This window comes from Amphiprion ocellaris, chromosome 16 (genome assembly GCF_022539595.1).
Source record: "Amphiprion ocellaris isolate individual 3 ecotype Okinawa chromosome 16, ASM2253959v1, whole genome shotgun sequence".
In the NCBI taxonomy this organism is placed as follows: Eukaryota; Metazoa; Chordata; class Actinopteri; family Pomacentridae; genus Amphiprion; species Amphiprion ocellaris.
The window spans coordinates 22,841,295-22,853,979 of NC_072781.1; the positions used below are offsets into that span (position 1 = coordinate 22,841,295).

Below are 12,685 nucleotides of genomic sequence, written 5' to 3' on the forward strand. Positions count from 1 at the left end.
TTTAGAGGTTAAATCAATGATCAGAGAAGGAATTCAAATAGCCGTAATTTCTTTTCAGGTAAGGTACCCTTATTGATTAAATTGTTCTCAATTTTAAGTGTTGTCTGAGTATTTTTTTACTTTCAGACTAGTCGACCAATCAGAATTTAAATTTGCATTTAATCGACTACTACTACTACTAAAAACTAGCCGTTAGGAAAATCCTAGCATGTATATAATAGAGATGAGCCAAGATGACCTGAAAATACAATTTCAGACCTGTTTTCCTGAGACCTGAATGACTATACAATATGTAAAAATGACACTTGCAGTTCATTCTGCTATATTCAATCTAAACTGGAACTACTGACAATTTATATTTGGTCAAATGCTCACCAAATACGGTTTCTGCCAGTCCACTGTGGGACAACACAAACCAACTGACTGAGGTCTCTGCAGAAACAGAGACTTGCACAGATTTAGGTTTTCCGGATGACTCTGTCGTTTGGGGCTTGAGCAGCGTAACATTCGTGTTTATGACATTACAGCATCTCACATCCAGATTTGGATGCTTAGCAAATGTGGCATAAAATAAGGTTTACAAAATTACCACTTTCTGCATGGGTCTTCTTCTCTTCCAGAGTGCAGCTGATGTCATGAACATCACAGTAAGCTCGGATTAGTCGCCAAAGAAATGTTGAGTTCTGTCCGAACTAGAGAAGAACATGAAAGTACAGGCACACTGTTCAATACTGAGCCATGAGGACACAAACATGTACAAACTCAGTGCATACACACCTCCTCTCTCTGCTCCAAAAGGATATTGAGACTTTCTGTTTTGTCAGATTCACTGCCCTGATGCAGTCGGTCAATTCTCTCAAGGAGGACAGATAACTTGTCCACAGGCTGCTCTTCATCCCTTTGCTCTGCATCACTGGGCTCGTCTGAGTCTGAGTCTGTCAGTGCAGTCATGTACCTAAAAGCATAAACAAAGTGTTGAAGAAAAGGTGCTGATTCAGTCCGTTTTTACCATGTGTAATTAAAGATTACTAGTGTGGATTCGACAGTTGTACTAAACACCTAGGTGGTTCCGATTATCAGACCAGACTGTCTCCAGCATGCTGTCAACAAGATGTGCAATTTGGCCTCAGGAAGCATCAATAAACAACCTAAATGTTCCCACTTTTCTCTGAATTACAAGACGGTGGCCTGTGTACTGATAACCAAAGCAATCTTCTACTTGTGAGGTGGAATGAACACAGATCAATCACAATCCTGTTATAACGAGCATTTTTATGAGCCACTTTCTGCCAGGTGCTGATTATAAAGAATCAATCTTCACTGTCTGTTTACACACAAACAGCACCAGTTTTGTTTACACAAGTGGGTCACTTAATTGTTTATATATACTGGCTGTTAAGAAACTCGTGACGTCTAAATGTGGATACCTGAAGGCTTTTCTACAAACACAGGGAGACTTGTTTAGCAGGGTGAGGCACGCAACACTCGCATTAGTTGTTTTATGGAGCCATTCAATGGCTGCAAGTATGCACTGATACCTTAAGCTAACACTTAAGAAGCAGCTAGAGAAAAAAACAGCGATATTAAAGGTATAGGTAAAAAAAATGAAAGACACACACAAAGGTAAAAAATATGAAAAGCCTCTATTAAGTGTTGGCAGCGGCTGCATGTGCGTCATTGGTGGTTAAGGGAATATTTTGGGCTGTGAGCCATGGTTCTGAAGGGATGTGTCAGAGCGGGCAACAGACAGAAACAATGTGGACCCAACAGGTGCCTTGTGCCCAAGGCGGCTTGCTAACTCCACCCCATAGCACACAACTTCAACCCTGAGTGCTGTGATTACAGGAGTAACATGAGGGTATCTGTGCTGCAGACTTCCCTCAGTCAAGAGAGGAACTGTCAATGATAAAATACCATGACTGACAAAGTCAACAACACAATAGGGACAGAATGAAATGAAGGAATTCTGTCCTATTTCTCAGAGCACAATGTTATGTTCCCTTTTAATATCAAATTCATTCTAATTGAAAGAAAATAAACATGCTTTAAATCTGCTATATTCAATATGTTTATACTAACAATGGATCACAGGATGGTGTATGTGAAGAGTCTCCAGAGTGTAACCATTCTGGTAGCACATGACAAATGCAGCGGTGAAATGTGGCTCAACATTTTCATTGGTCACACCAGTGTACCTGACATTTACGATGTCTGTCTGTGTAGCTCTGGATGACCTTCAGCTTCAGCTTCAGCTTCACCACCAGAACATATTTTTTCATTTTTTTAAAAGTAATTGTTGGTCACACACTTGTTTGAACCTGTCACCCTTTAGAAAGTATTAATTGGCCTCAAGTGTGCTACATTTACTGAGTAGGGAGTAGAGAATTCTCTGTGTCCAGCTGCCCAGGTAATGTCTATCAATGCATGTTTGTGGAACCCTGAAAATTTTTTGTATCTACCAAAAGACTGCTTGCAAGGCATTTAAGGGACATCTATAAATTGTAGTTTAGAGAAAAACTTGGAGTATACTCTCCCTCTTGAAATTCACGAGTCTTTGCATGCACATCAGTCACCTGCACCACCCACCACCCCACCCAGGTAAACTTTCAACCATGTGAGAAACACTAAGATATAACAGCCAACATGCTTTACTGTTATATCACAGATGTTCTGAATTAAAACATCCTCTGTTGTGACAGGTGTGTGGTTAGCAGAGCAGCTCCCCTCCTTGTAGCATTTCAGAACCAAGCCGCAACAAAGTAGTGGAGGAAGATATGACAGTAAAATTTAATATTGCTTATAATGTAGACAAGTAAAGCCTAACTTTAAATTGAAGATCAACCTCATGACAAAGAACAAAACATTTATCTATAGCTTTATTCCTGTTTACAATCATTTGCATGATGCAATGAGAAATTGTTCAGCGCTAAAAGCCTCAGTGAGAAATTCTGAATGCACCTAAATTATTAGCTGGAGCACCTAAACTCAGCTCTACAGAGGATTTTGGTTTATTTCATTCTACATTTTGGATTTATGGCTCATAATTTACAATTGTTGCTTCACCATCACTTTCATCACTGTCGTGACAGCTAAGGGAACATTCGATTTTGGACTTACATTCACCAACTGGACAGAAACATGGCTCTAAATGAGTATGTGTTTGTTGGGTCCTTACAAAGACAAGTCATACCAACTAATTATAATATGTAACTGAGAGAATAAGTAAAATGACTTGTGCCTGCTGCCTCTATGTTAGTTACAAACTAGCAATAAATCTGAACCTAGAATTGTATTCAATTGAGCAAAGGTACATTTTACTGTTTAGAAATTCAACTTTCTATTTGCAAAATGACATTAAGTCATACCTTCTTGCAAAAGTTACACATTTGCACTTTAAAGAAACATGAAAAAGTTATTGAAAGCTGACATCTTTAGACAAACTAATTGATGGTAGCATTAGCCAGTAGTTGAAATAACTGATTTTTTGGCTTGCATGTTAGCAAGCACGAAAATCACTGCAACTGCAAGAAGAACTACAATTTGCAGTATCTTTACTTTAATCTCCATCTGTTTTTATATCATCATTTTGGGATAGTTTGCCAAAGCCTTTCTACAATCTACACCACCAGTCAAAAGTTTGGACACACCTTCTCATTCCATGTTTTTTCTTTATTTTTACTACTTTCTACATTGTAGATACATACTGAAGACATCAAAATCATGTCATCAAAATCATAACAAACAATTGTTAAATAAACTCAATGCATCACCTGAAATGGTTTTCACTTCACAAGTGTGCCTTGTCAAGGTTAAAAGCAACCAGCAGAAGTGATCTGTTTGGGCCAAGAAACACAGGGAATGGACATTAGACCAGTGGATATCTGTGCTTTGGTCTGATGAGTCCAAAGTTGAGATCTCTGGTTCCACCCGCCATGTTTTTGTGCGACACAGAAAAGGTGAACGGATGGTCTCTACATGCATGGTTCCCACCATGAAGCATGGAGGAGGAGGTGTGATGATGTGGGGGGGCTTTGCTGGGAACACGGTTGGCGATTTATTCAAAACTGAAGGCACACTGAACCAGCATGGCTACCACAGCATCCTGCAGCAACATGCCAACCCATCCAGTTTGCATTTAGTTGGACCATCATTTACTTTTCAACAGGACAGTGACCCCAAACACATCTCCAGGCTGTGTAAGGGCTGTTTGACCAAGAAGGAGAATGATGGAGTGCTGCGTCAGATGACCTGGCCTCCACAGTCACCTGACCTAAACCCAGTCCAGATGGATGAGATGGACCGCAGAGTGAAGGCAAAAGAGCCATCAAGTGCTCAGCATCTCTGGGAACTCCTTCAAGACTATTGGAAAACCGTTTCAGGTGACTACCTCATGAAGCTCATCCAGAGAATGCCAAGAGTGTGCAAAAAAGTAATCAAAACAAAGGGTGACTATTTTGAAGAATCTAAAAGATAAAACATATTTTGACTTATTTCACACTTTCTTGTTCACTGCATAATTCCATATGTGTTCATTCATAGTTTTGATGCCTTCATTGAGAATCTACAATGTAAATAGTCATGAAAATAAAGAATAACCATTAAATGAGAAGGTGTGTCCAAACGTTTGACTGGTAGTATATCTCTCTGCACTAACCCCTGAGTAAACCCTCAAACTGCAGGCAAGGCTCAAATCATTTATTGGCCAATACAACCCGGCTTTAAAAAATCTGAATGGGTGTGCTCATGTGTTTACTCTGGCTGTCGTGGTCTTTTTTGTCTGGCCGCACCATAATAAGGTGCACTGGCTTGCAACAGATAAGCCCTGCATGTAACTGCAACAAGTTAGTCACATTGTTGGACTCGTGTCATTCATTCATTCCCAAATTCATTCATCTCTCTGTCCTTTTATTCATTCAGCAGTCCGTTGTCCCTCCCTCCCTACAGTTATTTACTCAGTAGAGCTGGAGAGACAGGCAGCGGAGTACTGAGTGTTCAGCACATTCATGTCACGCCATTCCACACCTCATGAATCACTTGAGTTTGAAAGAAAAAAGAAGCTAGGGATCTGTTTGTATTACTGTGTGTTTATGTAATGTATATATGTTTGTGAAGGAACTATTATTATGCTTGTAATGTTACTAGCAGTGCACAGCTCTGAAAGAACAAGTCTGAATAATGTCATTGGTATTTCAACACTGATTAGGTACATAATGTAGCAGCAGGCCCTCCTATGACTCACACATGACAAGATATTAAATTATTTTCAGCCAGCAAATTCATGACTGGGACAGAAAAAAATGTAAGCGTGTCACAACATAAGTTTTGTTTATGGTGCACATGAAAAGGACAACACAAAAAAAAGAGAGAGAGAAATAGTTTTGGTGTAAAGAACTCTGAGATTGACTTTTTAGTACTGAAAGCCACAGTCAAAGTATTTGTTAGTTCAGAGCAACAAAATCTGACGGTTCTGATAACTGATTGAACAAATGCAAGGTTTTTCCTATGTAATAAAAAAGGCTGAGGCACAGCGTTAAACTGTTAAACTAACCCTTAATGTAAAAAGGCATTTAGGCAGCATACTAGAATTAATGTGAAGCCAACATTGAGAGTACATTGATTAAAAAAAGTGGCTTGATCTCAAACAGAAATGTAAGCTGGCATCTGCCAGGATCTGCCAATCAACAGCCTGTTAGTGGTGGGTTGGTGTTGACGGAAACTCATCGGCAAGTGAATTAAGCAGCTTACAACTATTGACTCAGATAAGCAAACTGAAAGCCAACAATAAGGTTAGTTTCAACAAGTAGTATACCATTATGACCATAACTTACACAACAATCAGCCACAATAATAAAAGCACTGATATGCCAAATTAGTAACATTGATTGCAATGCAATGTTCTTTTCGGAAAACTTGGATTCTGGCTTTCAGGTTAAATGATGAACAATGTACAATACCGTTCAAAAGTTAGGGGTCACTTCGAAATGTCCTTATATTTGAGAGAAAAGCATTTTTTTTTTTCAAAAAAGATAAACATTAAATGAATCAGAAATACAGTCTAGACATTGTTAATGTGGTAAATGACTATTCTAGCAGGAAACAGCTCATTTTTAATGGAATATCTACACAGAGGTACAGAGGCCCATTTCCAGCAACCATCACTCCTGTGTTCTAATGCTACATTGTGTTAGCTAATGGTGTTGAAAGGCTAATTGATGATTAGAAAACCCTTGTGCAATTATGTTAGCACATGAATAAAAGTGCGAGATTTCATTGAAAACATGAAATTGCTTGGGTGACCCCAAACTTTTGAATGGTAGTGTAACATTTAGAATCATTTAACAGTGTAGACACACATCCTAAATAAGGCTTTCCCATAATATGGCTATGTTAATACAGCAGGTGTATTTAAACACTGACAGCTCAAATAAATGCCTGAAAAAGAAGCTAGATTCATTATGTTGACTCCAGAATCTATATCTGTATGAGGAGTAACACTGATTCTTGCTACTTCATATTCAACAAGAAACACGTTACACATGGACACAGCTACACCCTACCAGCTATGTAAAGCTGAAGGCTGGAAAACTTATTTTCTGTGCTCTCCAGGGGAGCTCAGCCATTCAGTGCACACCTCTCAATGGGCAATCTCTCAAAAGAGCTTAGCAATAGCAGTCTCCGAGGTTACCCCGTTCAAAACAAACCTGAGTTACCATCCCAACATCACCGGGCCCTGGAACATGCAGGCCAGCTTATTCAGTACTCAGTGTCTGATGACAGGACCAATGAAAGGCTGCTCTGCAACAATGGCTGACTGGCTGGAGAGAGTCTAGTTATTTATTCTCTGCCCCCCCAAGGGCTGGACAGGGTTTGACACTTCTCCCTCCTGTGTTGTGGTAAGCAATACAAACAGAAAAAAGATGGGAGAAAAATAATTTGTCATTCATGTTTTGCTTACACAAGATGACACTGCAAATCGGTAATGAATGCAGTTATTCATCGAGTGTGTTCATGCTGTCAATGTAGTTTCATCTCTACTATGCAATCATAAAAAACACTTTTATTAGGATGTGGTAAAACTCTGTTCTTAAAATAGCTCCAGGAAGAAATACGTTTGGAATCTGACATTTGTACACAAATGACGTGTAGCTTGTCATTTTGCCAAAAAATAAACAAGCAAGAAATACATGTAAACTGAGATGCTCCCTCATAGACAAAGATACTCAGGAAACCCGTAACCAAAATGAAATATTAAAATAATATGGTTGTTGAATTAGTGGAAACTGCAGACAACACGCATTTCTGTTAATAGGAATAATGATTTAAAGAAATGTAGATGTGTACAAATCTCTCATACAATACATAGTCATTTTTCCCCACAGACAGTTCACAATTTAATTTCATTCTTAATTTTGTGTTTTGTATCTTACTGCTGCCTGTGTGTGGTGTTTTAGTTGACCTCTGTCATGTATTACAGACAGGAAAGAGAATAAACCTTGACAGCAAATGACTCAGCAAATTCTAAGAGAAGTCAAAATGTTGTGTGGTTCTGGACCAAAACAAATATGAACAGCAACCAGCAGCTTGCATAGTTCAAATAGCTTTAAAGAGCAGTTTGAACTGAAAAGACCTCCTTCTCTCCTCTCCTCTCTGATTGGAGGTATGAAAAAGATTATAATCTTTACATATCATACTCTATCTAACTTTATTTGTCAATTTTTAGCATCCACTGACCCAGACTGGATCAGACTCGGTCTAATTCTGTCACACCCAATTATTTTCATCACTGGCTCAACAGGTGTAATGTGTGCCTCGACCAATAACACTGCAAGACAGTGTGGGACACTGACAAAAATCCAAAAATAGGAGGGCAGTCAATAGTTGCTCAGAGTTACTAAGAGTGGAAATACTCTTTTCTATTATGCAGGTGTAAAATACTAAGTTGTGAGATCGAGCAGTCTTTACCAGGTTGATTATCAGCTCCAATATTCAGCATTGTTGTGATATTTGGTATTGGTTTTCTGTTTAACCAATTCCTGCTACATAAATTGATTTCAGAGTAGTCTACATTGGCTCTGATGCTGTCTCCTCTCTCTATCTGTATTCACCATTCTGTGATGTCGAGCAATGTCCCGCCCACAGCAATATCTGATTGGTTACATATTACAAGTAACAGTCTATCAACACTGAAGAATAATGGATAAAAAGTTATTTTTTAATTCAACACATGTAAAACATTAATAAATAAAGACATTTTGACAAACTTCTGTGTTTGAATTTAATTTTTTTTAAGTTTTGACACTAGGATTTTCACTTTTACTGCAAGAGTATAATGATTCCGAATATTGGTTATCAATCTCCTTGACTGAATTGATTGAACGACCCTGAAAAAAACACATTTGTCAACCCCTTGCCCTGTCCACACTTTAAATTGTCAAAGAAAAAAAAAGAAAATATTTTTTTGGTTACGAAATTGATGAAACAGAGCGTTTAGTAGTAAAGCAAATACTGAATGGGACACATGGGTGGTCTGAGTCAAACTCAGCAGATGTACACTACTGTTCAAAAGTTTGGGGTCACCCACACAATTTCATGTTTATATGACAACTCACACTTTTTTTCATGTGCTAACATAATGGCACAAGGGTTTTCTAATCATCAATTAGCCTTTCAACACCATTAGCTAACACAATGTAGCATTAGAACACAGGAGTGATGGTTGCTGGAAATGTTCCTCTGTACCCCTACGGAGATATTCCATTAAAAATCAGTCATTTCCAGGTAGAATAGTCATTTACCACATTAACAATGTCTAGGCTGTATTTCTGATTAATTTAGTGTTATCTTGATTGATAAAAACTGCTTTCCTTTCCAAAATAAGGCTATTTCTAAGTGACCCTGGTAGTGATAGGTGTAATTGCGTATTCTGACCACCAGAGAGCAACGACATATGTTAAGCTACGTATGTGCAGAGGACAGAAGAAGATGACTGACCGTAAGCTGCTGATTATCGGTAAAAGTTAAACTACCGCAAACCCAGATTCTTCATTGTATTAGAAACAACACAACCCCAAACCTTTGAATGGTAGTGTAGGTCAGACACTAGCCTGGGTGACTGAGGACACATCAGACAGCTGAATGTGTCTGCTGTGTGCACTGTACTCCTGAAACTCAAGTAAATAATTGTATTTGTTAGGCTGAAATCCTTTGATTGAGGAATGAATCTGAGGATAGAGATGTGAATGCCTCCACCAGCAGCAGAGCAACACTTATCATGACGTCACACAGAAGTTTGACTAAAGCTTTTAATCACAATGCAGACAATGATCTCCATTTTCTCTTACTAAACAGTTATGTGTGTTGATCAGGCTTGCCTGTCACTAAACAAAACTCCTGCTTAGATCAGCTTCAATCAAAAACTATCCAATGCTATAAATGTTATTTTTTGGAAAAGGAAAAAAAGAAGTACTAATGTCCTTGAGCTACAGCGACGTGATGTGAATAAACTCAGTGGGAACTGTTCAAGGAATTACATGTTCCTGCAAGACACCTTTAAATGAGGCCTCTGACAGCTTGGCACACAGACAGTTTGATTGATGGGTCTCCTTACCTGCAGAAAGGTAGCTCTGAGGAAGTCACTGTGACACATGAGGAGTGAAAAAAGTAAACAGCTGGAACTTTCAACCTCGTACCCTATCTTGATCGACAGTACCCTTCTCCATATTTCTGACATTATGTCACACTAATTGTTCTGTTTTTTGCAGTGTTTCTGTACCAGTAATATGCTTTGTTACACTCAGGCAAGAATCAGACTGTCTTGCCAGCACTGGTCATGTCTGAAATGATTCTGTAAACATACAGGGAGAAAGTTCTCCAATAAAAATAATAATTTCAATATTTTTTTTATCCAACTAGAAAAATATTTCAACATAAAATGTCAGAAGCCATTCAGCTTGCAAAAGTACTCCCCAACAGAAAGATACAAAAACATGCCTTTGCCCATTCATGATGTGCAGCCACAATGTTCTGCAGCAGAGCTCCTTGCGGGATTTGTTGAAGGCCTTGTTCACACTTGCATTGATGCCCCCTGTTGGAAATCTGCTTCTACACCAATGCCATTATTTACAGAAGTTTGGGAAATTACACAGTTTGAAACATTTTGTCTCTGACTTGTTCAATCAGTTGCTGACTGTGACTACAACTGACAGTATGCAACACTGAATACATGATTGCTTGTGTCTGAAGCAGCAAACTTTGCAAAAAGCACCAAATTCACTATCCTTGCTAATCTTAGATGTGTTCTTAAGGCCTCAGATTTCAATAAACTTGTAATGACTTTTACCCAGAGCCCTTTAAATGAATGTCAGGATTAGAGAGGGCAACCGACTCCTCTGGGGGAAACTCTACACACTCCCTACGGGGCTGGAATTTCTTCATTGCAGCATTCCCACTAACCCCCACACCCTCTGCTCATACAAATAACAGAGCGGCAGGAAAGGCTCTTTAATTATGGGAGGTGTGTGCGTCATGTGATTTCTTTTAAAGCACAATAACCCGAACTGTAATTAGGAGCATTTGATGCGGCTGACGACTGTCACTCAAAACCTGTGAACCACATCTGCTAGAGGGCAGTCTTACACCTCAATCAGCTCCTCAAACCAATGCTGGTAACATAAGTAGAGGCAGGCTGACCTGAAATGTTTTATCCATCATGAAAGAGGGCTCATATGATACGGTGTTATTACCTGTCTATGAACTGTCTTGCTTCCAATGCTACGAAGTGCACATGACCTCAAACAAAAACAGTAATAGCGGTACTTTTCACCCTGGTCCTGTGACACTCCTGGCATGAAACAGGTGACATAACATTTACTGCTGGAAAATGACCTAAATGGTGCTGAAAAAAGTCGAGCTTTTTCAAACGATACGTGATATGTTAAGGTTTATATGTATCTGGGTACATCAGAGTTAACTCTTAAACATTAGATAACATGTAATGTTGCATTTCCTTAAAAAAAATATTATTATTTAAATGTGTTTTCACTTTGATACTTTGGGGGGCAAATTCTTGTCAAAAAAGCCAAATTATATTGACCATGATTTCATGTATAAAAGCAACGAAAGGGTGAAACATCCAAGAGGAGTGAATACTTTTTATAGGCATTGTAAGTCTGTCTAGCTGCTGCAGATTTTAAGGCCTTGGATTCATCATCGCTATTTAACTGATGATATTTGTTTTTATAAGACGAGCTTTTAAATGGTAGGCCAATGAAAAGAGACGCATCTGTTGTTTATGTTATCAAAGGTTGGCCTGAGTTCAAGGCATCTGGCTGAGCATGGAGGTGGATGACTGGGCATGTGGTACTTGATTAGTCTGCTTCTCTCTGCGGCACCTCAGGCAAATGTACGTACTGTCATAACTATAATTTAGTGCATAAAACAAGGAAGAGAGTTTAACTGGTAAAGTGGGAAGGCCAAGAGTTTTTTTTTAATCTCACAATGATCAACAGATAAGCCTGCAAAAGTTGAATTTGCTACTGTTTATTTTCTTGTGTTTATCCATTGGAATTATTTACATTAGGAAATGATTTGAGCTTAATGAAAATTGCTGGCTGGAGCAGATATCGATAATTAGCAGAAACATGATTCTAACATACCAGACATGTAATGTTTGTGATCAGAATGTAATAAAGTTACAGACTAGAGGTTGATATTTACAGCTATTTTAAAGCTTTTTACACTCTGACAGCGAATGAACTGCAGCTAAAGACTGTAAACAGTGGAGTCTGCTGGACAAACTGTGTAATGATGACACTGATCTAAACTAATCCAACCACTGTCTCTACATGATTACAAGAAAAGTAGTTTTAATTTAATGTCAGCATTCATATACATGTGTCCATTTATATGTACATATAATAGTACTGCAAGCAAAAATGCAAAATTACACTACCGTTCAAAAGTTTGGGGTGACCCATGTGAAAACCCATGTTTTCCACGAAAACTCACATTTTTAGTCATGTGCTAACATAATTGCACAAGGGTTTTCTAATCATCAATTAGCCTCAACACAATTAGCTAACACAATGTAGCATTAGAACACAGGAGTGATGGTTGCTGGAAATGGGCCTCATGGCATTGTTTCGATAAGCTTCTGCAATGTTCACAGCATTTATTTCTGTCCAGAGATGCATTAATTTTCTACCAAGATCTTATATTGATGATGGGAGAGTCGGATCACTGCACAAAGTCTTCTCCAGCATATCCCAAAGATTCTCAGTGGGGCTGAGGTCTGGACTCTGTGGAGGCTAATCCATTTGTGAAAATGATGTCTCATGCTCCCTGATCCACTCATTCACAATATGAGCGCCATGAATCCTGGCATTGTCTACTTGGAACATGCCCGTGCCATTAGGGAAGAAAAACTCCATTGATAGAGTTTTGCTCAAGGTTTCTTCCTGTTAAAAGGGAGTTTTTTCTTGCCACTGTCGCCTTAGGGCTTGCTCTGGAGGTTCAGGTATATGGGATCTGTAAAGCGTTTTGAGACAATTTGAACTGTAACAGGCGCTTTATAAGTAAAATTGAATTGAATTGAATTGAACTGAATTGAGTGATGGTTGCTGGAAATGGGCCTCTGTGCCCCTATGTAGATATTCCATTAAAAAATCAGCCATTTCCAGCTAGAATA

The 12,685-nt window shown here is 38.7% G+C and overlaps 1 protein-coding gene across 4 annotated transcripts in view; it reads right to left on the reverse strand.

Moving 5' to 3' along the window:
- LOC111586884 (regulator of microtubule dynamics protein 2) overlaps nucleotides 1–12,685 on the reverse strand; it is a 41,057-nt gene that overhangs the window by 22,892 nt on the left and 5,480 nt on the right. For all 4 annotated transcript variants that reach the window (XM_023296726.3, XM_023296721.3, XM_023296734.3 and 1 more), the window contains exons 3-4: nucleotides 778–955; nucleotides 590–692 (exon numbers count right to left, since the gene is read on the reverse strand). In XM_023296726.3, the coding sequence (XP_023152494.1) occupies nucleotides 590–692; nucleotides 778–955 (281 nt within the window). The remainder of the gene's footprint in view (nucleotides 1–589; nucleotides 693–777; nucleotides 956–12,685) is intronic.